The sequence below is a fragment of the Podarcis tiliguerta genome (genome assembly GCF_965153285.1).
Source record: "Podarcis tiliguerta genome assembly, chromosome: 2".
NCBI classification, from domain to species: Eukaryota; Metazoa; Chordata; class Lepidosauria; order Squamata; family Lacertidae; genus Podarcis; species Podarcis tiliguerta.
The window spans coordinates 20,747,689-20,774,405 of record NC_139535.1 but is presented as its reverse complement, the minus strand read 5'-3'; the positions used below and the strand labels follow the sequence as shown (position 1 = coordinate 20,774,405).

Below are 26,717 nucleotides of genomic sequence, written 5' to 3'. Positions count from 1 at the left end.
AGGTAGAGAATTATGCAAAAGCTCCCAGTAGCTCCCAGGCACTGGTTTCATAAGGTGTGGGGATGATATCAAATGTTGGTTTTACATACTCAACATGGGCTTTACATGCTGTCCAACTGCCTTTCATCACTGAAATTGAAAGCAGCTGTTCTGTATTCCATTTTATACATATTATTGAACGGCAGGAGCTTTTAAACCTTTAGAAGTGTCTCAAGAACTAGGTGGTGGCCTTAGCCTACCAGCTTCTTTAGCAAAACACCCTAGACCTACGAGGATTCATTACGTTCAGACTGAAAAAGGCACTCTGTACATGTCTAGGAGCACTTTACTCGAGTTCCAAAAAAGGGGGGGAAGCTCAGGCTAAAATGTCATGTGTGTTTTTTAATAAAAAAAGTATTAGTAGAACTAGCTAATTCACTTCGTTTAAAATAAGCCTTCAAACCAGCCACTGCTCTGTCAACAAAACAACTACGTCAGGACAGCGGTGGACGTTCTGCCCTTATCAAAAATGGCTGCAGTTTTATATTCATCCGCAAGGGGGGGAGCCGCTGCCCTTCCTCAAAATGGCTTCCCATCACTGCTAGGGGAGGAGAGGCAAAGTTGCCAGGACCTAAAATGGCCGGCAGAGCTACTGAAGCCAAAACACTTTTAAAAAAATCCCTTATACGGGCCAGCACCCTCTCGGACTTCGTCCCGGCCAGCGCCGTCCGGTCGCCTTCCCTCCGCACTCCTCCCCCCACTCCTCCAAGCCAAACTAACGGACCCGGCCGCGCGCTCTTTTGCCGTGCGTGATGACGTAAGAGGAGCCCGCCCGGAGAAGCCGCTGCTGTTCGCGGGGTGGGTTGCCGTGGTAACGGTGCCCAGCTCCCAGGCCGGAGCGGGCCGGGCCTAGCCATGGCTGCTGCGGCGGGGGCAGCTGTGGCGGCGGCGACGGCGGACGAAGACCCCCGCCCGCTGCCGGGGCCTTCCTTTGGGCGGAGGGCCGTGTGCTCCCGACCCTACTTCGTGGTGCTGATGGTGTTCGCGCACCTCTACGTGCTCAACGTGCTGGGCTTGCTGCTCTTCGTGCACATCAGCTCCGACGACGGGGAGACGGAGCCCGGCAAGGAGGGACCCCCGGGCCCCGCACAGGACCCGCCCGCGCCGCCCTTCTCCTCCCCGGGAGGAGGCTCTCGCCCTCACAGCCTGCCTCGCCTCGAGGGCATCAAGGCAAGTAGCGTCCCGAAATCTCCTTTTTGCGCGAGGAGGGAAACAAGCACTGTTGTTCTCGGGGGGTCATTCAAGAGGGCAGGTCTCCCTTTTGCGGCTGTTTTTAAAGTTTCAAGGGTCGGGGCGAGTTTCCCCCTTTCCTCGACCCTTCAAAAGAAAAGAAAAAAACTTCCCTCCTCCCAAGGCTTCTGTGCAAAAAACAGCAGTTTCGGGGGCGATTACCCCCAAATTATTTCTTGCCCTCCCAGCTTTCAGCTGCCATATATCCGTATTTGGAGGTGTGCAGCAACATCCTCGTCTCATGGTGATTATTACAATCTTTTTGCCTCCTTGGCTTTTTTCTAGAGTTGCCCCTTAGGGTGTTGTGGGTGTTGTTGCTGTTGTGTTTCTGTTTGTAATGGGGCTGCAGTGGCAATTTTTTTTCAGGAAATCGACCGAGGGGTGTCAAGTCAACTTTGTTCCTGTAGAAAATGTTACCCTACAAAGGAGGGGGGGGGTCTGGAAATATACATTATTTTATATAATATCCCTGTCCTCTGCTGCTGCAGCCGGCTCCTTCTTCGGCGGCTGCTAGTTCTGATAAGTGGCAAGCCCTCGTGGATCTTTAAAAGAAGCATAATGGGCTAAGTGCCGTCTAGCCCCTCCATGGTGATGCTTTCCCCAGCACGCTGATGCAGTGATATGAAAACTTTTTGCACTTGCTGAGTTTCTGATTTTTATGCGGCTCTTAACTGTGTCAGGGGAAGGAAAGTTTTGGCCCTGTCCCCCGCCCCATCCCTGTTACTTACCCCCCCCTCCAGTCTCAAGGGACATCATTGCACAAGTCATTTAGGGATAATAGGCATAGCGGGGGGGGCAGTCCCCCCCGTATTTTATTTTATAATGGAGTTATTTTATTTTAAAAAACTTTTTATTGCCTTTGCCTTTAAATAATTTGAGCAGTTGTGCATTATTGAGAGAAGTACTTAAACTGTGGGTTGAGTTTGTCTATTTGTCACGGCTAGGATTGATCTACATTGGTACATCTTGGTACATAATGTGATGTACTATAGACTGGCCTGATTGATGTGGTCTGTATTGATGTTGGGTTGGCCTAATAAGATTTAGCGCAGTATACTAAATTCTAGAGTGGTATAGTAGGATTTAATATGGGCAACATCAATATGACTTCATTGTAAATTCACTACGCTGCAACTTTGTCTGTTCCTTGGTCCAGATTGGGATTGCCTGCCTTTTAAAACAAAACGCATCAGCAGCAGCTAGAATTAACACAATAATTATCGATGGACACGTTCCCTATGCTGTTGCAATGGAGGTTAATTTTGCTGCCAATATCCATTCTTTAAAGAAATAAAGCTCCTATATTCAATTTGCACAGCAAAAGAATTTCAGTAATTTAAAAAGTAAAAGTTTTAAAAAATACTTTTAAAAATCATATCACCTATGCAGGTGGGTCAGCAGTAACCATTCTTTTGCAGCCCCTTGTGAAATTTTCATATGCCAGGGAACAGAGTGGCAGTTAATGAATTTTGAGTGCTAGCAAGATGTGTTATTCTCTCGTGCACACACTGTGACGGCAGATGAGTAAACTGTGCATTTATTGTGCAGAGAAGTGATAATGCAGAAGAACCCTAAACCTTCTTTGATGAGTGCTGCTGCCACACTGAGCCTAGAACTATATCCTGTATTTGCTAGTAGCTGATGTCATATAGTTTTGAACCATGTAGATGAGATTTGTGGTGTTTTGCATTTCAGAATTTGCCATGTCATGATTTAGCAGGCCATTGTGTATGTAAAGATACTGACCACAGGCCTCCAACGATACCATATACTGGACTATATATACTAACTATATTTGGTGTATAGCAGTTAAAATTAATTTATTTTACTTTCTTTTCAAGGTGGGCCATAAACAGAAGGTGGAGCTGATTCCTAACAAAATCCATGTCATGAAAACACTCAGCTTGAAACCACTCCTTTTTGGTAAGAAACAGAGGCTACTGGAGATATATTCAGATGACCTATTGGTAGAAGAGGAAATGAGATGTACCATATATCTAACTTTGGTGGCTTCTTATTGCCTCATCTTTAGTTGCCTTTGGGCACAGAAACTGTCCCATTCATGACAGTAATTATTACTGTGGCTCCCGAGCACATGTGAACATCCTTTACAGCAGTAGTCTGTTAATTTTTCAGACCCAGGATCTATTTCTTAACCCCAACTGATATTGATTTTTTTTTACTATGTACTATGGTCTTTCACCTGCTCTCTCTAGAGTAACCAGGTGCAAAAGAAGACAAGATTCCTTTGCCTTTAACCGCTGTGTAGAAAAGCAGATTTTGCCTCTTTCTCATGCAGGAATGCACAAAGTGTCAACAGCTGAAATTTCGTAAAAACTCCACAGTTCTCATTGCCCCTCCCTTCTTTGCTCCTTAAGAGAAAGTGGGTGGATGGGGATGGGTACAAAGATAGAAAACGGTGGTGTGACACATGCTTGACTCCTCTTACATTGGTGCCTGACTAATCCATTTCCACCAGTTGTAGATCAGTCTTTACTGGATTGAACTGGTTACGTCAGGGAATAGTATTAATTGAGGGTTTACAAATTGCAGTTGAGCTTGATAGGCAACAAAAATTTCTGTAGCCGGCAAGAAAATACACACACACACACACATTTTTCATCCTCCTCTTGGAAGTTCTGCTGTTGTCAGCTGTTGTCAGCATTGCCACAGCATTGCCTGAGGTTCAGAACCAGCAGCAATATGACAGGCACTCCACAAAAACACATTTAACTTGAAGCGGGAGCTCCTAGCAAGAACAGTTATATTCCACAGGTTTTGTTTTTGTTTTTGTTTAAAAAATCTGTATAAAAGATTCCCGTGTTGTTAATTGTGTTTTTTCAAAGGAAAGTCTTAATGAGAAACTAAACAACTTTCTTGTTAAATCCTTTTAATGCAACCAGCATTTTTAAGGAACACACACACTGCTGTCATTAGTTTCTAAATACATAGTATTCATAGCTTGCAGATCGCAAGGGTGTCCCTCAGGCAGTGTGTGGGTTTTGTTTTTTTACATATTTTGTGTAAAACTGCAAAACAAAATGTCCTGGAGTGAGGGAAGGATGAGTGATGGCAAAATCCTGATGGGTAGAAGATGAAGGGGAGTCAGGAGCCGCTTGACAGGTCAGGTGGAGCTGCCACAGTAGCTTAGCCTGTGGCAGCTCAGCCTAGTCATTGCCATTTACCAGTGGTGGGAGGAGGTGAGGTAGCAGCAAGGTCAGGGCTGTGCAGGCAGACTGCTAAAGCCAATCGTGCACCCATCAGCGTACCCATTCAGCCCCAGCCTAGCTGCCACTTCAGCTCTCCCAGGAAGCCATTGCAATACTGCTGCCACAAGATTATTGTTGAAGCTCTGGTTCCACCGGGTGAGCCATTCCTGCATGGTATGGATGAAAGAAGTGGTCAGGAAAGGGGGTTTGCAGGAGATGAAGTGAACAAACCAGCCTATTACTATAAATACTTGTGATTTGTTTCCTGGTTGCTGTGCTTCCCATGCAGCAAAGAATCCAGCACTGCAGAATATCTGCAATGGTGGACAAACTGTCTTTCAAAGAAGCTTGTGAGCCATTACTGACTTTCTCGTTGAGAAACCCCAATTAGGCTTGTAGGAAACTCCAGGGCTCCTCAGAGCGGTTTGAAAACTACTTTCTTGGTGCAGTGGTGTATGATTTTTACTAAGTAGACTATATCTATTACTTTTTAAACTCTGCTCCAGATATGCTGAAGAAGACCTTTCAGATACAAACAAGAGAGCATCTTTCTATCATTTCATACCAGAGCTATAAGCAGTTCAGGCCCGGCACTTGTAATGTTTCCATCGCCGCACAGCAGCCTGTAGATTTCGGTTCCTCTTGTGCCATGCATAGGCCTTGTTCACCACCACAACTTTGTCATTCTGCACCTCACCACAGATCAGATAGACACCTGTGTTTGTGCCTCTCATAATGTTGTGTACACAGGTAGCATCTAGGTTCAGCCACTGCTGGAGTTTGGAGTGGGTTTCAGTCTTCAGAAGGGGGCCATGCTTCAGAACTTCCAGCCTGGAGTCAAGGTCAAAGTCAGCAATGGTGGCGGTCTTGTTCTTCCTGGAAATCCTTATTTTCACAGCTGGAACAAATGCACATTAGACTAGAGACATCAAACGGCCAATAAAATAGGTAACTAGCTGCTTTCTCACTGTTTTAGTGATCCACTGTCTTGCAACCTCCACTAGGGGTAGAAAACTTTTGACCCACCAGCAAGCATGGCTAATGACCAGGGATAATGGGAATTGTAGTTCAGCTGGAGAGCCAAAGGTTCCCCACTCCTGGTGATGTACACCTTTGTTCCACACTTCGTGTAGCAAGCTTAGACAACGGTTCTAGTCCAGTGAAATTCTCATATCTCCAGAATTTATTACCCAGTTTCTGTTACAACGACAAGTTCATTTTAGGAAGATTACTTTAGCTGATGATCACTGATAACAAAGATGCCCAAGCATCATCTCTCTCTCTCTCTCTCTCTCTCTCTCTCTCTCTCACTCAGACACACATATACTTTGATAATTTGCTTGCTTTTTTAAAGCACTATGTAAGATTGCCCCGTGTTTTCTGTGTATTAAAATAGCGCTAGACACTACAGTGGTGCCTTGCAAGATGAAATTAATTCGTTCTGCGAGTTTTTTCGTCTTGTGAATTTTTCATCTTGTGAAGCACGGTTTCCCATAGGAAATACATTGACGGTTTCCCGTAGGAATGCATTGACGGTTTTAAGAAAAAGGCGCAAGACGTTTTCGTCTTGCGAAGCAAGCCCATAGGGAAATTTGTCTTGCGAAGCAACTCAAAAAACAAAAAACTCTTTCGTCTTGCGAGTTTTTCGTCTTGTGAGGCATTCATCTTGCGAGGTACCACTGTACCACAATGCACTTTTAACTTCAACCTTTAACTTTTCATATTCATGTTTTAATAGGAAGCAGGTGGGTGTTCTGCTGAAATTTAAGGAGCCTGCTAATTTTGTGAAGGTTTTCTGGTTGTCCTTTGCTTTAGTCTGCATAAAGGACCAGCTTGCCATTTCTCCATAGCTTTAAGGTAGGGGTAGCCAATGTGTTGCCCTTAAGATGTTACCGGACTCCAGCTCCCATCATCCTTGACTATGTTGGCTTGAGCTGATGTAGTCCAGCAGGCTACTCCTGCTTTAAGAGAAGAGTGGGTGCAAATGACAGGGGGCAGGTGGAGAACAGGTCTGAACAAGGAACTCATTGTTCCAAACAGATCCTGCAAATTTCAGAGCCGTGCTAGACAACACGCTAGAGATCCAGAATCATACTCCCCACCTCTTCAAATTTTAGCAAGTAGAAGTCAGGTATCGAGGGAGTGATCCATGCTCAGATTGTGATGCTGTGAGAGCTAACTCTCCCTACCCCATGTTCCCACTGAAAGTCCCCCTCCAGCTGCTATTTCTCTCCTGTTAGATAAAATGTGTGTGTACACAGCCTGTTCCCATAGCTTCTCCCTAATGTAGAAAGTTTTAGCTTGTGAGGAGTGCACATTTGCATTAGGAAAATGACATGGGGCCAGAGACTTAAGTCTCGCCCTCATCTGCTGCCACTGTTGTAATTCCCTCTCCCCTAGCAACTGATATTTGCCAAAATTTATCGAGAGAGGAGAACCAGTCACGGATCTTTGTTCTCTCATCCAGTTTTGCCCTTTCTTCTATAGCTGAAAATGTGGTGATCCGATGGACTTGTATTCTGAGACTAGAGGACTGTTTTCTCAGACCAAGTGGTCAAGAGGCAGAGAGCAGTGGCTTACTCACCAAAATCATTGGTGCAAAGGTTTTCCAGGATCTCCTTGGGAGAGTTGGGTTCTTCAAGTTCACAGTCCCTGCAGCTGGCCTGGGGCACTGCTGGAACACATAGCAAGTTGCTGAATTCATTTGAGCCTAATGTAACCCAGAGGATTTTGGGTTCTCAGGGTTGCAGATTTTGTGGGATTGGAGTGGATGACCCTTGTGGTCCCTTCCATCTCTGCCATTCTATGATTCTAGAACAGGCATAGGCAAACTCGGCTCTCCAGATGTTTTGGGACTACAACTCCCATCATTCCTAGCTAACAGGACCAGAGGTCAGGGATGATGGGAATTGGTGTCTCAAAACATCTGGAGGGCCGAGTTTGCCTTTGCCTGTTCTAAAAAATAGGTCAGTAGCTTGCTATCTTGGTGGCTTCATACACCGTGTTCAACTCAGATGTGAAATAATTAGTGTGACTTTGGGTAAGTCTTTATCTCTCACTTTAAATAGGTAATATTTTTTTTTTTAAAGATATAATTATTACCTCCCTAAGGTGTCTGCCAAGAGCCTTTGTAATAGGGGAGGCTATGAGGAACTAACTTCAGAGGTTACTTTTCCAGCTCTAACTGTAAAATCTATGTTCAAAACCTCGGTACAGTTTTGAATGGTTTTTTCTCAGTTTCCTGATTAAAAGATGTTGGTACTTCATACGCTTTTTGGCTCTTATGGGTTCCTCTGAATTGAGAAAAAGCCAAACTTAAGCTTTAACACATAGAATCCAAACACCCTCCCACCTTCCCAGCTTTGTGGATTTCTGTCCAGATTGTGCGGTTGTGACAGGGTAAATGTGTTCCATGACAAGTACAAACAGCAAAGAGCCTTACTTCTCCTGCTCGGAGCACTTTCATCAGTGATTGAGGAGATGCACAGCTCATGATCTTCAGGGAATTTGTTACAGTTCAGGATTTCAGGCCAAGGGTAGCCGTAGCAAGCCATGACTGGGGCACAGCTGTTCCTGACAGCTTTGCACAAACTTTGGCACGGGTAGATGAGCCTAGGAAGAGAAAGGTGAACTCGTTTCAAAACTTGGTGAGCAACGTTGGACGAGAAGACCCTCGGGGTGCCATCCAGTTCTACAATTCTATGATTCCAAGTGCCTTTTAAGCTACCCCAGAGCAACCACTAGCAGCTAAGGGCAAGCCAGAGGTTCCCCACCCTGCCTTAGTCTCTGTTTACCATCACTGCTTCCGCAGTAGTGCAGGCAGGGCTGAGCTACTGACCTGGCTTCCCGACACTTGTGTCGCTGCCACTTACTAGGGACAGGGAGGCAACAGAGAGTGCAGTGTGGATGCAGCAGTGGAGACAGTCTGATGCTTCTTCCACTGCGCTCATACCGAGCTCCCCACTGCCTTCCCTTCTCCCTCTCAGTAACCTGCTGTGACGTGTGACTTTGGGAAGCTAGGTTGGTCACACAACCCTCCCCGCGTTTATAGTAAAACAAGAACAAAATTGTTTGCATTAAAAAAGGTAAAGGTACCCCTGCCCGTACGGGCCAGTCTTGACAGACTCTAGGGTTGTGCGCCCATCTCACTCAAGAGGCCGGGGGCCAGCGCTGTCCGGAGACACTTCCGGGTCACGTGGCCAGCGTGACATCGCTGCTCTGGCGAGCCAGAGCCGCACACGGAACGCCGTTTACCTTCCCGCTAGTAAGCAGTCCCTATTTATCTACTTGCCCCCGAGGGTGCTTTCGAACTGCTAGGTTGGCAGGTGCTGGGACCAAGCAACGGGAGCGCACCCCGCTGTGGGGATTCGAACCGCCAACCTTTCGATCGGCAAGCCCTAGGCGCTGAGGCTTTTACCCACAGCGCCACCCACGTCCCACGCGTTTATAGTAAAACAAGAACAAAATTGTTTGCATTAGTTAGAGAGTATTTCAGTGTCAGCCTTGATGGGTTTGTTTCGGAGAGCAAAGCATTTTAATAAAACAGGTTTGAACATTAGGACAAGTTTCTTCATGATTAACAGTAGGCCAACACTGGATCCAGTTACCTACAGCAGGTGGGAGGGGCTCTCCGTTGCTGGAGGCCCTCAAGCAGAGGCTGGACAGCCACCTCTGGGGGATGCTGTAGCTCTGGATGTTCTGCATAATGGAGCAGAGATTGGAGCAGGCCCCATCTTACTCCATGATTCTGAAATCATTTGAAAACTTGAATAGTTTTGTATTTTCTAAAAAAATAAAAAAAATTGTCCAGTAGTACCATAGAGACCAACTAAGTAGTTCTGGGTATAAGCTTTCGTGTGCATGCACACTTCTTCAGTTTCCCCAGCCACTCTGGGCAGCTTCCAACAAAATTCCAACTTTTAGAAGACAACTGAAGGCAGCCCTGTTTAGGGAAGCTTTTAATATCTGAAGGACTATTTTATTTTAATATTTTGTTGGAAGCTGCCCAGTGTGCCTGGGGAAACTGAAGAAGTGTGCATGCACACAAAAGCTTATATCCAGAACTACTTAGTTGGTCTCTAAAGTGGTACTGGACAATTTTTAAAAATTTTTTTACTGCGTCAGACCAACACAGCTACCTGCCTGTATTTTCTAAAATTAGCATTGACTGCTTGACCCACTGCAATGTGGTATCATTGTTGTTCATTCTGATAGCAACATTCTGTTGTTTACTACTATCTCAGCTATGCTCAGATTTGAGTTAAGGGTTACTCAGGTTCCCCATATGTTTTGTAGACCATCCCTGTGATCCTCATTGTGATTACCCTTGTACCAATTTGCACTGAATGGAAACACTTGGGACATATCAGATGCCCTCAAGCTTAGAAATTTAAGGAGCAGGCACATTGCTTAGTGTATTGAAGGATGAAGCCAAATTCCACAGTAGATGGGGATAATTCTTTCCCCTATCTTCCAGCGTTATGCGTTACGTTACATATTCCAATGCAATATTGTTGCTGAGTTGATAAATGTTCATTTTCTTCCAGAGAGGAGCACATTATTCTAGCTTTTGGTGTCTGTCACTCTTGTGCAGGCAGAGAAACAGAGCAATTAAGTATTACAGAGTTTTAGCTTGGTTTTGCTGCTGTAGTGCTTGAACCTTTAGGAAGGTGCCTTATGTCCAGTCATACCATTGATCCATATAGCTCAGCACTGTGCACTGCCTGGCAGTCCATCTACATCTGTATAAGCATTTCTGAATTGAAGAATCAGCATCTGAGGCCTGCTCTTTGGCCTGTTGGTAAGATGCATAAAGTTGCTGGTGTCGTCACATTTATGGAATTCTCTCTCTCAGAAATAGGTACATCCCCATCTTTGTTTACCTTTGAGAGAAGTCTTAAGATTTTTTTTTTAAATTTTGACTATGTTTTAAATTCTTGCTTTTCCTCATTTTAAAAGGAGCAAACCGCTTTCTAAAAATGCCCCCCATCCTGGTGTTATATAAAGATGTTTTGTTTTGAATCTCTTGTACACCACCTTGTTAGAGCAATGTGTCCTTAGTGGGGCTTTTAAGTCCTTTTCTTACTTACTTACTTACTTACTTACTTACTTACTTACTTACTTACTTACCAAACAAACAAACAAACAAACAAACAAATCTAGCTAAGTGTTGTCTGCAATGACTGGCAGGGTTTCAGGATTTCCAGCTGTGTGTGCATGGATCTTTGGAATCTGTTTTTTCAAAACACATTTTTCTCTTGTGAGAAAAGCTTGCTCATCTAACACCATTCCAGATTTGACTGATTGATCAATTCAATGATCGAATCCTGGGCAAACTGATCGGTCTTGTCTTGGTGCCAAAACAATAAAAATGTTGGTGCAAATTGCACTTTGGGTATTCTTCAAGTAGTAATCTATTGTAGAGCAGACAGCAATGTCTTGTGCTTGTCTTAGATTTATTGAGTTAGCTGATTGCAAATCACACTGTGATTTTGAGAGGAGCTGAGTCATCAGCAAGGCAGTTGCTGGCTCTATTCACAGAGCGGCTGAAGTGTTTACATATAAATTACACACAAGCATTTTTACACAAGGCTTAAATGCGCTTATCATTATCCATGACTTATTATGCCAAATACTGCAAATGTGGAAGAGGTATCAAATGTAGCTAATACTGCATTTACAGTTTCATTGCAGATTGCTTAAAGCCAAAACTGATTGAAGTCAGTGTATGGGAAAATAGCCAGAGCATATAAAGGTAAAGGTAAAGGGACCCCTGACCATTAGGTCCAGTCGTGACCGACTCTGGGGTTGCGGCACTCATGTCACTTTATTGGCGAGGGAGCCGGTGTACAGCTTCCAAGTCATGTGGGCAGCATGACTAAGCCGCTTCTGGCAAACCAGAGCAGCGCACGGAAACGCCGTTTACCTTCCCACCGGAGCAGTACCTATTTATCTACTTGCACTTTGACATGCTTTTGAACTGCTAGGTTGGCAGGAGCAGGGACCAAGCAACGGGATCTCACCCCGTTGCAGGGATTCGAACCGCCGACCTTCTGATCGGCAAGTCCTAGGCTCTGTGGTTTAACCCACAGCACCACCTGCGTCTCTGGAGCATATAAAGCAAAGGGCAAAAGGAAGATTCAGGATTGGGGATGTGGGAGATGGGATGTCCATGCAGCTATCTCAAGGTCAGAAGCTGGTTGGGGTAGAGGGACAAGATAGAACAAGAGCAAATGAAACTTCACAGTAAACTCTGAAATGCCCTTACCTGTCCAGGCAGATTGGGGCAAAGAGGGAGCAGAGGAAGATCCTGGCATCCGGATGGCACTCTCTGGCTAACAAGGGCAGCCAGCTGGTGGATTGTTGGATTGCTTCAGCCATAGTCTCATGGTCCAGCAGGTTGGGGAGTCTCATCTCGGTGTACCCAATGTCATAACACAAAGCCATGCTTCTTGGAATCGAGGTGCATCTGGAAGAGCTTCTTCTGTAGTTTCCAAAAACCCCCGGGAAGTCCCAGATTAGCAGATAACCCAAAAGGACAAGAAGCGGCTGTTGTGCGCCCAGCATCATGGGATGGTGGTGATGTGCTGTTTTCCTCATCTCTCCGAACATTGCCCCTCCCCAGCAAAATGTGGCCGATTAAAATTCTGCCTTCCCAAAGGGGAATCTAGACTGAGGGGTTTCCTGGTCGGGTTGTGGTTTATTATAGCAGAGAGGCCACCCCTGTATTCGGGCATTCTCATTAAGCTCCCGTGTCACTGGGTTTTTGTTTTCTTCTCTTTGCCAGTGGCCCCTGATTGTTTGCCTTTTTTCAGAGGTTTTGGCTTAGGCTAGCAGGTGTTGAAATGAGGGCAGTCAAATCAGCTTGAATGGTTCCCCCCTACCAATATCTTGGAGTTCTGATTGAATCATTGTTTGAGACTCCCTCAGGCCCACCCCCTTGCCCCTACCCAGGGATTAGTCATTATTTTCTAAACACCGCTTGTTTTCCTCTCTATTGTCTTTTGTGGCAAAGCAATCACAAAGTTAATTAAGAGACATTTGTTGAGCTCTAGCCATTGTTTAAAGAGGCAAGGGGGTGGGGAGTGCCAGCCCCACGGATTCTGGTTGTTAGCTGTTTTGGAGGCATTTCCCCCCACTTTGGGTAGTTTTAACATTGGGGGTCATTGTTTACACACAGGATGTAATTGGCAAACTTTTTTATCTTCTAACCATGCCACAGGAAATTAATTGTGGATGGTGGTGTACTTCTTATTTTGGCATGAAGTGAGCTGCTGTGAAACACGAGTGGATAGCTCTATTCCTGGGTAATTGTCGAAAACGTTTATTGTCATCTCATTGGAGTTTAATGTAGGTCTCCTAGAGCCTTAGGGGGCATTGCTTGTTGTGTTGGCTCATTGTTAATTTGTTTTATGCCACTCTGACTAATAGCTGGGGGTAGCTGAGGAGAGGATTACACACTCCTTGTAACAGAAAGCATTCTCTGTTAAGGGTTAACGTGGCCATAGCCAGTTGCGTGCTCTGCTTTTCTGTTTCCCATGAGGTAGGTAGCAGACTTTCAACTTTCCTAGCTCTGTGCCAAGTAAAATCTCAGTTAAATTTTTTATCAAGATGCACGAGGAATTCATCTTTGCGCATCTCACTTCTTCGAATATAGATTAGGAGATAAAATGCTTGGTTTAGATCTGAGTTCAATTTCTGCATCCATCAAGGAATTGCAAAAGTTGCCACCCGCAAGCCCCGCTCACCAAGTGGGAATACAGTCACACCTCGGGATAAATACGCTTCAGGTTGAGCGTGTTCGGGTTGCGCTCCGTGGCGACCTGGAAGTAATGGAGTGCGTTACTTCCGGGTTTCGCCACTCGCACATGTGCAGATGGTCAAAATGACGTCACACGCATGCGCGGAAGTCGTGAGACGCGACCCGCTGCCGTGTCTTACGTTATGTTCAGGATGCGAATGGGGCTCCGGAACAGATCCCGTTCACATCCCGAGGTACCACTGTAGTTACAATCAGGGGTCAGCAAGATTTACCTCGCCTGGGCTGGTTCACTCCAGCGGAGATCCCTCTGTGGGCTGGATTGTGCACGCGTGTGCGCACAACCTCGATTTCAGGCATTTACGTCTCCACAGATGTTATTTCCGGCACCGCAGAAGTGAGTCCCTGCCAGTTTAGCGCAACATGCCAGTTTAGCGCAACTGGGGTGCCAGTTTAGCGCAACATGCGGGGACTTGCTGAGCAGGCAGCTCAGATCAGGGGCGGCTTGTGGGCCAGTTAAATGACCCCCGTGGGCCACTTGTAGCCCATGGGCATAAGGTTGCCTACCCCTTGTTAAGATACATTTCATGGGATAGTCTTGAGGATGAACAAAATAAAGACAGCAAAGCAATAAAAAGTGCCAAATTTTAATAGTGCCTCTTGTTTAAATCTTAATACCAGGCAGAGGAATTCTGTATATGCCAATCGTGGGAGTGGAATTGAGGGAGAGAAATTCCACCTCCCCCCTCTTAGAGCATGCGGTGTGTCTTGCTCAGTGTGAGAGGGGAAAATACAGAACACAGGATATACAAAAATGGCTTTAAAATTCCAAGCAAGCCCCCAGTATTCTTGGAAACACTGCCAAAGTTCATCGGTGAGCTAGTGATGATGCCCACATGCTGCCTACACAGGGGGAGAGCCAGAGAACCCCTTAACATACTCTTGCATTATGGAGTGGTATTCAGTGGACGTTTCACCCAGACCTTTTCTGTTCATTAATTTCAGTGGTTCTCTCTGAGTAAAACATAGCTGAATACCACCCACAGTGCAGCACCCATAATCCACCAGCCCTGTGACTCAGGCAGTAGCAGCAGCAGCAGCAGCAGCCCTTTCCACTGCCAGTCCTCAGGCATCCCTTCCAGAGAGGAGTCGGATTCCTCTCGTGCTGCTTACAACAACAGCTTGGGGGCACAAGGCAAGGCTGGGATGACGAACCTTTTCCAGCGTGGTGCTGCATTCCTTCATGTGTGGGGTGGGAGCAGCTTGCCAATGACGCACATGGCCAGAGGCAAAACACTGGGCAGACCACTGGATGTGGCTGTTCTCTGTACAGCAAGTTGCATTCTTCCAGCCATACAGTAGTTAGAAGGTTCTGTTATCTCTCCTTCCTTCATCCAGGCAAGCAAAAGGCATCAGAGTTCAAGAACACATTCCAGCCATGCCAGAGCCCTAGAGGAGGATGCTGAGCACAGCTAGGAATGCGTGCAACTTGCAGAGAGGGGCGTGTGGCCTGGGGGAAATCCCATGGGCTAGACAGGCAGGCCTGGTGGACCACCCTGGACCTGAGGATCCCCATCCCTGCATTACCAATCAACATTTATTTGCCGTCAACGGACCATTAGAATGTTTTATAACATCTCTGGGTTTTACAACATCCTTGTGTTGAGACCCACCCACAGAGCAGACAGGGAATGCAACCCTCTTGGGACAAGGACAATAATAGACTTTTGCCAATGAACTGAAGGAGCAGCACACGTAGCAAGTGGAGACATTGACAGCAGCCACCTCCAGGGGCTCACTCAGGGCAAGAAGCAGGGAAGCAGGAGAAGGAAGTTTGAGCCCCGCCAGGAGAAGCAAATGTAGCTCCACCCCAGTGGCGTAGCGTGGGGGGTGCAGGGAGGGCCGGCCGCACCGGGCGCAACATCTGGAGGTTAGGGTTAGGGGGTGCAAATCCACGGGTTAGGGGGCGCAAATCCACGGGTTAGGGGGCGCAAATTACTTGCCTTGCCCCGGGTGCTGACAACCCACGCTAGGCCACTGCTCCACTCACATGCTTGGTCAAAAGCAATTGTGTTAGGGGCAAGAGAGGTTGAGACTCCAAACCCACAGGCAGTATAATCACCACAGAGCACTTCTCTTCCCTATCCCCTCAAGCAGCAAGCAGTTGGACACATCATGGAGCAGTCATATTCCCCAGCCCAAAGCATAGATACCAGGAGCGGCTCTAGCCAGGTGGAACAGCTTACATTTCATGTGCAGAGGTACTAGGTTCAAATCAGGGAAATAATCTTTAGGCAGGCCTCCTCCCTATGAATTGAAAACGTTTTTGTTTGGCAAGCATATGGTTTAGTTCCCTGTGTCTGTTTTTTAAATTTTTCATTGATTCTATCAAAGATGGCGGTGATATGTGTATTAGTTTCTTTTTAATATTCTTCCCTTACAATGCGAAAATGCTAAGAAAGCTGCTTGTGTTTTTTTGGTGTTCACCTTTTGATAAACAAATTCATTTTTCTCTCCTGGTAGAAATTCCAGACTTCCTGAGTGAGGATGAATGCAAGTTAATTATCCACTTGGCTCAGCTGAAAGGGCTGCAGAAAAGTCAGATTCTGCCCACAGATGACTATGAGGAAGCAATTGAAATGATAGATATCAGCCAGATGGATATATTTAATCTACTGGACCACAACCAGGATGGACAGCTGCAGCTCAAGGAGGTATTGAGAAGAGCATGGGTTGATATTCTTGATTCATAATGCCGAACATTTATTCTCCTTATTGGCAAACTCTTAACTGTCGTATCACTGAATCCCAGCTTTTCAGCATCTGTTCTTGTTTGTTTAGGTTTCTTAGATGCGCTATTAACTTCTTGCTCCCGTCATTTCTTTGCCAGCTTTCTTGGTTTTCAGTTACTTTTCCAAGTTTTTGAATATTAAAGTTGGACAATTGTTAGAATATATAAAACTTACGCTCGCTTATATGTGGATCTTAAACCTTTAACAACATTTAATTAAACACAGCTGGATCGATTGCCAAATCAGGCCGAAAAATATAATTATCTGCGCCCTTACCATTCTCCAGTACTTTATTGTCCTTCTGGAAACCCACCGCATATGGCCAGATGTAGTGCTAAACCATAGTATAAGTTCTATGAGAATAAGCATAGGCTTCCCCTGGACTTTCACCCACCTACCCTGCAACACAGTACAAGTTCTCCCAAGTACAGTATTTGTATGTGTGGATATATACTGGATTCAGTTTTACATTCTCACCCATAGTTACCAAGAAAGCAAACTCTTTGCAATTTCAGGTACTGACACACACCCGTCTAGGAAACGGCAGGTGGATGACGCCTGAGAGTATCCGGGAGATGTACTCTGCCGTGAAAGCAGATCCAGATGGCAATGGTGAGATTAATGCTGCCTTCTGATAGACTGTGCATTGTAGCTGTCCTAATTGTTTGTTTGTTTTGTTGTGTATATTAAGGATGCTTAAATGCCCCAATGGATGTGTTGTTGTGTATTTTAATGATGTGTTGATTGTATAGTTGTAGGCTGCTTAGAAGCCGTTTGGGCATCTAAGCGGTATATAAATTAATAAATGATTATAGGCACGTGCAGATTGGGGCTTTGGTTTCTGCATGAAGGGGGATTCCGTGTCATTGGAATTGCGACCAAGAAGGCCCTGCTGCATCTTTCCACCCCGCCCCATAAAGGTAAAGGTAAAGGGACCCCTGACCATTAGGTCCAGTCGTGGCCGACTCTGGGATTGCGGCGCTCATCTCACGTTATTGGCCGAGGGAGCCGGTGTACAGCTTCCAGGTCATGTGGCCAGCATGACTAAGCCGCGTCTGGCGAACCAGAGCAGCGCACGGAAATGCCGTTTACCTTCCCGCTGGAGCAGTACCTATTTATCTACTTGCACTTGGATGTGCTTTCAAACTGCTAGGTTGGCAGGAGCAGGGACCGAGCAACGGGAGCTCACCCTGTTGCAGGGATTCGAACCGCCGACCTTCTGATTGGCAAGCCCTAGGCTCAGTGGTTTAACCCACAGCGCCACCCCGCCCCATAACACACCACAAATAGAAAGAAGCTTCATATGGAGGGAGAGAGGCATTGCCTGAGGCAGGCTGGGCAAGGTATAAATGCAGCGGTAATGTGTACAGTGTGCGTACAAAATCATATATTTGTTTTGCTTCAATAGTAAAAGAGTTGCCTGGAGATGTAGTATGCTTCTCAGCATGCACTCCACCAGCACTGAAGGTCCACTCTTTTGAGACAGTGCCTTTTTGTCTGCTTCTTGCTGGGCAGTTGGAAGCAGAGCTCAATTTTCTCCATTAGATTTCCCTCCAGCCCCTCAGCTTCAGGCTAGTGGTTTGGTGGTTCCAGGAGCCTTCCAAGCATCCCGCTGGCCTCTTCAGACCTCCTGCTGCCCGGATGTGCGCTGCGATCTCTCCTGCTCTAATTAGAGTGCCTTCAAGTTGAACGCCTCTCCGTTTCCTAATCAAATTAAGTCAGCGGGCAGAGTGCACCCGCTCACTGCCAGGTTGCCTGATGATCTGCACGGCCCTGGAGAGGTTGCTTTGGAGTGGGAAAGAGCACTTTGGTGAATGGAGGACGGGGCTCCAAATCCGGTGTGTAAGCCCTCGCCCTGGTGCCCTCTGGGCTTGTGACGTCTTTGGCAGAGACCAGGGAGGATGCACTGTATGATTTTCTCAGCACTGTAAACACCACTGAACTAAAGAGCTTCAATTAAGGTCTCGGTGCCCCGTCTAGGGTGTCCTCACTTTCTGAGGGCTGCTGTTTCCATTGTAAGCAACGTGGCAGCAAGAAAGCCAAGGGTCATAACCTGGATGTGGTGATAGATCATGGAAGGCTGAAGCTGATGATGGAATAGTGGGTAGAAAATGTGTGCGTGCACTGGAAATAAAGGATGATCATGGCTGTCCTAAGCTGACCTCTCCTCCCAAATCTATTCCCTTTGCTTAAGGGAATTAAGTGTAGACTAGGACTGTTGTTATGTTGGTGTTTGTGTGTACATGGCAATTTGCTTAGAATTTAGCGTCTAGAACAAAATTGGGGTTTATGTTTGTTTATAAAACCTTTAGCCTTTCTGGTGGGGAGGAGGCTGGAACAGAAACATGGAAATGTCTGTAGGACTCCAGCGCTCAAGGGCAGTGCTGCTATAACGTACATTGCTGTCCTGTCATCTAAGCCTCTAATCATGTCTCTTTTTCTCCAAAATATCTATTGTGCCCCCAGTATTCCCTAGAGAGGCATATTTGTTTGCCCAGTACACAGAAAAAGCATTTGGGTGCTCCCTATATTTGATGCTCCAATTTATTAATGCACATACAATGGTAGTTAGTTAGTTAGCCAGACTTGAAGCTTTCAGTGTTTCTCATTCATTGTTAGACTTGCCAGTTTCCTATTTTAGTTACTCATTTGTGCACAGCATTTGGTTGCTAGAAGGTTGGCTCTGATTTGGCGTCAACCGTTGCAGCATGTTGAGAAATACCTGAATGCTCTGCAAAATAATAATAATAATAATAATAATAATAATAATAATAATAATTTTATTTATTCCCCAGCCAAGACCAGGCTCAGGGTGGCTAACAACCAATAATAAAAACAAGTTGATTAAAATACAATTTAAAAAACAAGATTAAAATACAACATCAAAACATTAAGATGCAGCCTCTTCACAGGAGGAGAAAGCAAAAAGAAAGAGGGGAGGGGGAAATCAACCTGATTCTAAGCCAAAGGCCAGGTGGAACAACTCTGTCTTACAGGCCTTGAGGAAACAAATCAGATCCCGCAGGGCCCTGGTCTCATGAGACAGAGTGTTCCACCAGGCCGGAGCCAGTGTTGAAAAGGCCCTGGCTCTGGTTGAGGCTAATCTAAGCCTGTGTTTTCTTCTCATTCTTCCGTTAGGTGTGCTGAGTTTGGAGGAGTTTAAGCAGCTGAACATTCGGGATTTCCACAAGTATATGGGCAGCCAAAAAGTGAAGATGAGTGACCTGGTGCGGAACAGCCAGCACACGTGGCTGTATCAAGGCGAGGGAGCCCACCATGTCATGCGCTCCATACAGCAAAGGTAAGAGGGACTCACAGATATTTAAAATGGAGAGAGGTTCGCCATTCCTTGCAGCCATACTAGGATCCCGCTCGGTTTTATTATATTAGAGAGTTCTCAACTGATTAAAAAGTGTTTCTGTATTATGAATTGCCTGGGTTTTTTTTAGTTATCAATTAAAATTTAAACACACATGGGCTCCTTTAAAGGTGCTAAAAGAATGTGATTACTGATAAGGGCATAGTAACTTGGAAATGCTCAGTTACACTTTGAAAAGGCTTTTTTAAAAAATATCATTCCCTGACCACCTAACCCCGCGGTGATGCAGCCAAAGTGAGGCAGTGATGCAGCTCAGCGCCAAACTACTAGATAGTATGATAATGTGTATGTGCATTCAACAGGTCTTGTCTTTACTTTAAGATAAACTAATGTAGGAGGACGGTGGTGCACAGGAAAGGTTTTAACCCTTTCCTTCTGTGCTGCAGTTCCTGTGAAAATCTCCCCCCACCTCTGCCCAGTAGGCTTTTGCCCTGGGAAGAAAATTGGCACTAACACCAGTAGAACCCTCTTCCTACAGAACTGGGAGTGCAGTCCTAAGCATGTTTATGCTAAAGTAAGTCCCATTGACTTCATTGAGACTGCCTAGAAAGCCTGCTTAGGACTGCAACCTGAAAGCATCTGCTCCTTTTGGTTTTTTGGGTCGTTGGTTTTTGTTTTTTGCAAAAACTGCTTAGATGATAGTGAAAGTGACTGTCCTTCCTGAGGTTAACTTCCATGCTTCTTTATGTGTGAGGCAGGGTTTTCTGCATTCAAGAGTGACAGAGAACAGAAAGATGCTTCTCTTCCATTTGATAATACGAGTGATCAAATCCATTGTCAACTGGCAGTTCTTATAAAAAAGAATCCTAATTATGTTTTGTAAATAAACATTGAAAAGATCTCTCTGTGTGTGTTTACACACACACATGCGCGTGCACACACACACACACCCAAACACACACACTACAAGGAGGAGCCAATGTAAATATGATGATGATGATGAATTCAATTTATATACTGCCCTTTATCAAAAGATCCCAGGGCGGTGTACAACATTAAGAACTCATTTTTGGAGCACAGTAATAAGAACATAATAAAAAGCATAATTATATTCTATATCTTTGACTTAGATAGCTGCTGTGAATGTCAGTTGCTTACCATCTTGAACTTGTCGAGTAAAACATTTCTGTCCCTAGAGGTGTTCACATGTTACATTCAACAAGTGTATGATCTGTGTTGAGCTGTGCATTTGTACAGTTAGTAACAGTCTGTGTACTTAAGTGCACAGTGACAGCCGTACAAACCCACAAGCGCGCACTCTTACATGTGTAGCGACAGCTTATACCTATGTTCAGTGTAATGTGTGAACAGGTACCCTATCCCAGGGCAAAGGGGATGACAGCGGCATGTGGGGACATTGGTTTAGTAGCAAGTATAGTTTAATAGTTCAACGGGCATGTCTTTGCTTCTCCTCCTTTAGGGTGATTCACTTAACCCGTCTGCCCTCTGAGATTGTGGAGCACAGTGAACCCCTGCAGGTGGTGCGATACGACCAAGGCGGGCACTACCATGCCCACATGGACAGTGGACCGGTGTTCCCTGAGACTGCCTGCAGTCACACCAAACTGATTACCAATGAAACTGCTCCATTCGAGACCTCGTGCCGGTTAGTCTAGAGCCTGAAGAGGAAACTAACCGTCTGTAATCTGTTCTTTCCCTGTTACTCCATGTTTTGTTCTGAAACAGAGACTCCATCATGTTTTTAGGGACATAAACATTCAAGTGCAAATCAGCTGGCCTCCCTTAACCATGGAGAGGTCAAAGAACACAGCATGCATGTGTGCCTTCCAGTTATAATTTAGTGAAGAGCAATGCTCAGTCAGCTATTCCTCCAGAACATCATGCTTCTCTATGTGGAGGCTTTTTATGCACCTGAAGACTGTCGGCGATAGGCAGGGGCAAAATTTCTCTGAGTCCTACTCTGCCTGTGATGGTATTATTTGAGTCTATAGCTATAACCATGGTTCTGCTTTAAACCTGACGTTTGTTTTTCTGTACCCTCAGTTGCTTTGCTGTTTGTTGTATACATTTGCTCAGGGTGGGGGCACAGAACAGAGCATGACCTGTGAGTTGGCCCGAGAGACTGATGTAGGAATTATGGGATGTCAGTCCCACTGAATTCATATAGGATTGCAGCCTAGGTCACAAAAATGGGGGATTAACTTGTGAGTAGATGGGCACGAAATCGTAACTTCCAAGTAGATGTGCATAGTATTTTACTGTTGCATTGCAAATCTGAAGGGGAGGGCTAAGCGATTTCAGTAACTTTGAAGCCTAACCCGTTCTAATGGCCCCTGCCTTTCACAGCTACGTGACAGTTTTGTTCTACCTAAATAACGTGACCGGAGGAGGAGAGACCACTTTTCCGATAGCTGACAATAGGACCTATGAAGAGCTGGTAAGGTTCTGTCCTTCTTTGTGGCCTGTTTTTCTCGGAAAACTCTGTTTTCTTTGAGTACTTGTGTTAATCATGAACACCTGGTAGATGGCTGAGAAACCGTAATTTTCCGTGTATAAGACGCCCCCATGTAAAAAAACTCCCCCTGTTTTGTGGGACTCAAATTTAAGGAAGTGGGGGGAGATGGAGAGTTGTTGAGCTTTTTGGGGGGAGGATTGCCCAGTTGCCGCAGCGTCAGCCAATCAACACCAGCTCTTGATGCAGCAACCAATACCACGCCCAATAGTTGCTGACAGCCACAGCAGCAACCAATCAAACATCCACCCTATGCACTACCCATGTATAAGACGACCCCCACTTTTTAGCATCATTTTAAAAGAAAAAAACCTAGTCATACATGGAAAAGTATGGTAATCTGCAGACCTTTTGTTAGTGAATGTGTTACAGGGGCATCTTCTGCTGTTGCCCCTGTTTTTTGAAATGCTCTCCCTGATACCATATAGGAAACACCAGCAGTTACCTGCTTCAGACATCTTTTAAAGATGTTTCCCCACTCCCAGGTTCCCCTGATCGTTAAATTGGATCCTGTCTTTTTGATACTACAATGCTTGTTGCACTTTTGCTGCTGTTTTAATGGTTTTATGGTATATTTTTAGCATTGCCCACAGATAAAGATCAGAGCTTTCCAAACTGTGTGTCGTGACACGTTAGTGTGTCGGTTGCAGTGTGTAGGCATGTCACGTGAACGCTCCCCACGCTCATTCCAGGGCTGGAAAGGGGTTAGTTTAACCTCCGGTTTGCTATTAAAACTGAATTACTGTGTCGCAAAATGCTGTAAAACTGAATTACTGTGTTGTGAAATGATGCAAGTCTGAAAAGTGTGTCACTAACATGAACAGTTTGGAAAGCTCTGCTATTAGATATAGGGCACCTTTTTAGTCAGTTCAAGATTATTGGAAGTTTTTAGTCTGATAGGGGAAGTCCAAGGATGCCTCCAGGTGTGTCAGTTCATGGCACAATCATTGTGCTGTACTAATGTGTTGTAGGTGGGTGGGGATCCACATGGTTTTATTCAAGATAACACCCCTGTTACAAGGAAATCACTTCCTCTCAGCATTCCGTTAACAACATTTTGTTTCTAGAAAAAATGCAGCTTATTATATGGCATATGGTTGCATGAATGTACTGGCTATTTTGTGCTACAGATTTTGGATGTGCAAAACAAATCCTTGCTCCACCCTCCTCCCCACCAGTCCATGTTATTTTCTGAACTCCTAAAAGATTCCCACCCCTTTTTTTATTCTCTGGAAGTTGAGGTTAATGCTCCCTTACTATACCATGCAAACGTGAGAGCACTGAAGTAGCGCTTCAACTGCTGAACACCACCAAGCACTGTGTCTTAGCACTGTGAAATATATATATATATATATATATATACTCACTCTCTCTCTCTCTCTCTCTCTCTCTCTTTTTTTTTTTTTTAAGGCCAGATGCTTTATTTCTTATTTCATCTGCAATGCACACCTCCCCATTAATTTCAGTGGAACATACTTCAAAATATATGTACTTGAGCATGACAGGTGAAGTATGCAAACATCCTATAGCTATAAAATGTTCCATATGGTTTGTTTCATTTCTGAGGGTTTTTTTTAAAAAAATCCCACCTCTCCTTAAAATCAAGACGGCTTGAAAAAATATGGAACTGTTCTATGTAAATGGGAACATATGTAATGCTAGTATAGGAGGTCCTGTGCCTTGATTTATTTATTTGTGGTTGATTTGTTGAGTTCCTGGTATGCAGCACAATAAGCATTATTTCCCTTTTTCTCTTCCAGTCTCTCATCCAGAATGATATTGACCTACGCGACACTCGTAAACACTGTGATAAGGGAAACCTACGTGTAAAACCCCTGCAAGGCACTGCTGTTTTCTGGTACAATTACCTGTCAGATGGAGAAGGTAATATGTCCTCTCGTGGCAATTGTCTGCCAGGATGTCTGAGCTGCATTGCCCAGTGGGGTGGAGTGGTTAAGAGCGGTGGACTCGTAATCTGGGGAACCGGGTTCGCGTCTCCGCTCCTCCACATGTAGCTGCTGGGTGACCTTGGTCTAGTCACACTTCTCTGAAGTCTCTCAGCCTCACTCATCTCACAGAGTGTTTGTTGTGGGGGAGGAAGGGAAAGGAGAATGTTAGCCGCTTTGAGACTCCTTAGGGTAGTGATAAAGCGGGATATCAAATCCAAACTCTTCTCTTCTTCTTCATGCCAATTTGCCAGCCAAGGGTCAATAATTGGAGGAATCCTGGGGGTTGAGCTGTTGTCATGTGAAACCTGGCTTCTCTCAGGAGTGGTTCATGGGTTCTTATTTCCTTGCAGGCTGGGTTGGCGACCTAGATGAATACTCTTTGCACGGAGGCTGCTTGGTCACTGAAGGAACCAAGTGGATTGCCAACAACTGGATCAACGTTGATCCCAACAAGAGGCGACAGCTCCAGTTCCAAGAGGAGATGGCTCGATATACAAACAGTGCGGACGAGGACCAAAGCGAGTGGACCGTGGACAAATCCTACAGCAACGTACATGTGGAGCTGTAGTGCTTGGAGATGCCTTTTCGTGGACTTGGAAGAAACTTTTTTGCACTAGCCATTTTCAGCCCTCTAATCTCCCACTTTCCCCCCATCCCCGCATATCTCAGCAGAGATAGCTAGCTGCGCTCCAGCCTAGACTGGAGAAAACAAGAGACCGGATAGGGAGGTATGGTCTGGAATGCACTGTGAAAGAGAACAGGTGAGGCAGGAGAAATGACCGTGGCTGGGTTGTTAGGGTGCAGTTCTCACTTGCATCTTTTTTTTAATGTCTTGCTTTGGTTCTAGGTCTCTGAGCGAGCCTTCCCCATGGCATGTGCAGTCAGTTAGCCTCCAGGTTTGTTGCTCTTCTTCATCCTGAGCCATTCCCCCCCGCTGGAATGCAGTTCTTCTCCTTGAGCTGGTTTGCAGCTCTGTTCCTGGTCCCTTCCCACCTGCTGTCACAAGATCTCCTCGTAAAGCAGCAAAACTGATCTCAGAAAGTGTCTCTTCTCATTCTAGGTGGTTCTCTATGGGGCAAAGCTGTCGCTCCCAGCACTCCCAGGCACAGGTCATCATAAGTACATAATAATAGGTAAACTTTATGTAAGGGGGTCTTGAGCAGCTGTATGATAAGGAAGTTTCAGGGCTGAAGGTGCTGGAGTCATTCCGGATGATTTCTAATGCTCATCATGGAGAATTTTTCTCAGGGTCAGACTCGGTTCTGAATAAGGACATGGTTCTGAAATATTTATTGTGTTGATTATCGGGGACGGGGGGCGGGAAGGGAAGTGTTCAAGTGTGCAATAGCAGCTGGTGTGCTGTATTTGTTGAGATTTTCATTTCAGTAACTTGATTTGTGTGCTTGGTTGGGTTTTTCCCCCTCTGTGAGTCTGTTTGGAAGGAGTTCTCTCCCACCCCCAGACATGTTCCACTCCATTTAGTGTCTGGTTTGGGCCAACAGCATACTCACATCATGTTCCTTCTTGCAGATGGATATATACAATCATGAACGTAAGAAGATTCCTGTTGGATCAAACTAAAGGCTCCTGTATACCAGCAGCCTGCTTTCCACAGTGGCCAATCAGATTCCTCTGAAAGGCAGGGCATGAAACTGATCAGGACATGAAACTGATAGTCCTTTTCCATTGTTGCTGCTCAAGAGACAGTAGGGACGCGGGTGGCGCTGTGGTCTAAACCACTGAGCCTCTTGGGCTTGCCAATCAGAAGGCCAGCGGTTTGAATCCCCACAACAGGGTGAGCTCCCATTGCTCGGTCCCTGCTCCTGCCAAACTAGCAGTTTGAAAGCACGCCAGTGCAAGTAGATAAATAGGTACCGCTCCGGCGGGAAGGTAAACGCCGTTTCCGTGTGCTCTGGTTTCCGTCACGGTGTTCCAATGTGCCAGAAGCAGTTTAGTCCTGCTGGCCACATGACCCGAAAAGCTGTCTGTGGACAAACGCCAGAAAGTGAGATGAGCGCCGCAACCCCATGGTTGCCTTTGACTGGACTTAACTACCCAGGGGGCTTTCACCTTTACCTTTTTGCTCATGAGACACATGGCATCTGAACATGGAGAGCGGGATTCAGCTAATGAGTCCCATCAAGGGAAGGGCTGTGCAAGGACTGCCGCTTTGCACCCTCTGAAATTAGTTCTGCATGCAGAGGGAGAAAAAGGGGGATTATTCCACGAGGCAACCCAAAATGCTTGATGGAGTAATCACCTAAGTGCAATGTTGAATTCCTCCCTTAGCTTTCATATAGCCATCATGGGCAGTTGTTGATTGCCTTATCCTGCATGAATTTGTCTAATCCCCTTATAAAACTATCTAAACCAGTGGCCATCATCTTGAATGCCATAAATGTAGTCATTGTGTCCAGAGGTACTTCCTGTCCAGAATCTCTTCTGCACCATGCATAATTTTACAAACCTCTTTCATGTTTCATAGAATCATAGAGTTGGAAGAGACCACAAGGGCCATCGAGTCCAACCCTCTGCCAAGCAGGAAACACCATCAGAGCACTCCTGACATATGGTTGTCAAGCCTCTGCTTAAAGACCTCCAAAGAAGGAGACTCCACCACACTCCTTGGCAGCAAATTCCACTGTCAAACAGCTCTTACTGTCAGGAAGTTCTTCCTAATGTTTAGGTGGAATCTTCTTTCTTGTAGTTTGGATCCATTGCTCCGTGTCCGCTTCTCTGGAGCAGCAGAAAACAACCTTTCTCCCTCCTCTATGTGACATCCTTTTATATATTTGAACATGGCTATCATATCACCCCTTAACCTCCTCTTCTCCAGGCTAAGTCCTTTCCCCTTACTCAATTCCCTGCTCCCCAAACTAAAAAACAAA

The 26,717-nt window shown here is 45.6% G+C and overlaps 2 protein-coding genes across 3 annotated transcripts; one reads left to right on the top strand and one right to left on the bottom strand.

Moving 5' to 3' along the window:
* The first annotated feature begins 519 nt into the window (after positions 1–519).
* P4HTM (prolyl 4-hydroxylase, transmembrane) lies at positions 520–26,717 on the top strand. 2 transcript variants are annotated; one of them, XM_083426118.1, is made up of 11 exons: positions 520–1,209; positions 3,111–3,192; positions 15,760–15,950; positions 16,544–16,640; positions 19,167–19,329; positions 20,828–21,013; positions 21,715–21,805; positions 23,641–23,764; positions 24,180–24,948; positions 25,360–26,305; positions 26,666–26,717. In XM_083426118.1, exons 1-9 carry the CDS (start codon positions 895–897, stop codon positions 24,395–24,397), a joined length of 1,467 nt encoding a protein of 488 aa, XP_083282244.1. In that variant the 5' UTR covers positions 520–894; the 3' UTR covers positions 24,398–24,948; positions 25,360–26,305; positions 26,666–26,717. The 2 variants fall into 2 exon arrangements, with proteins under 2 accessions (XP_083282244.1, XP_083282243.1); XM_083426117.1 differs by having other exon boundaries at positions 24,180–26,305.
* Positions 4,777–12,141, bottom strand: LOC310671004 (secreted frizzled-related protein 5-like). The gene is made up of 4 exons (XM_083426900.1): positions 11,746–12,141; positions 7,921–8,090; positions 7,063–7,152; positions 4,777–5,376 (listed from the first exon to the last, which is right to left on the bottom strand). The coding sequence occupies exons 1-4, from the start codon at positions 12,087–12,089 to the stop codon at positions 5,060–5,062; spliced, it is 921 nt and encodes a 306-aa protein (XP_083283026.1). The 5' UTR covers positions 12,090–12,141; the 3' UTR covers positions 4,777–5,059.

Coding starts and splice junctions, on each gene's coding strand:
- LOC310671004 (XM_083426900.1), bottom strand. CDS start 12,089: ATGTTCGGAGAGATGAGGAAAACAGCACATCACCACCATCCCATGATG. Junction 7,153..7,920: donor AAGTGCTCCGAGCAGGAGAA/GTAAGGCTCTTT, acceptor TATGTGTTCCAG/CAGTGCCCCAGGCCAGCTGC. Junction 5,377..7,062: donor CCTTTGCACCAATGATTTTG/GTGAGTAAGCCA, acceptor CATTTGTTCCAG/CTGTGAAAATAAGGATTTCC.
- P4HTM (XM_083426118.1), top strand. CDS start 895: ATGGCTGCTGCGGCGGGGGCAGCTGTGGCGGCGGCGACGGCGGACGAA. Junction 15,951..16,543: donor GACAGCTGCAGCTCAAGGAG/GTATTGAGAAGA, acceptor TTGCAATTTCAG/GTACTGACACACACCCGTCT. Junction 21,014..21,714: donor CCATTCGAGACCTCGTGCCG/GTTAGTCTAGAG, acceptor TGCCTTTCACAG/CTACGTGACAGTTTTGTTCT.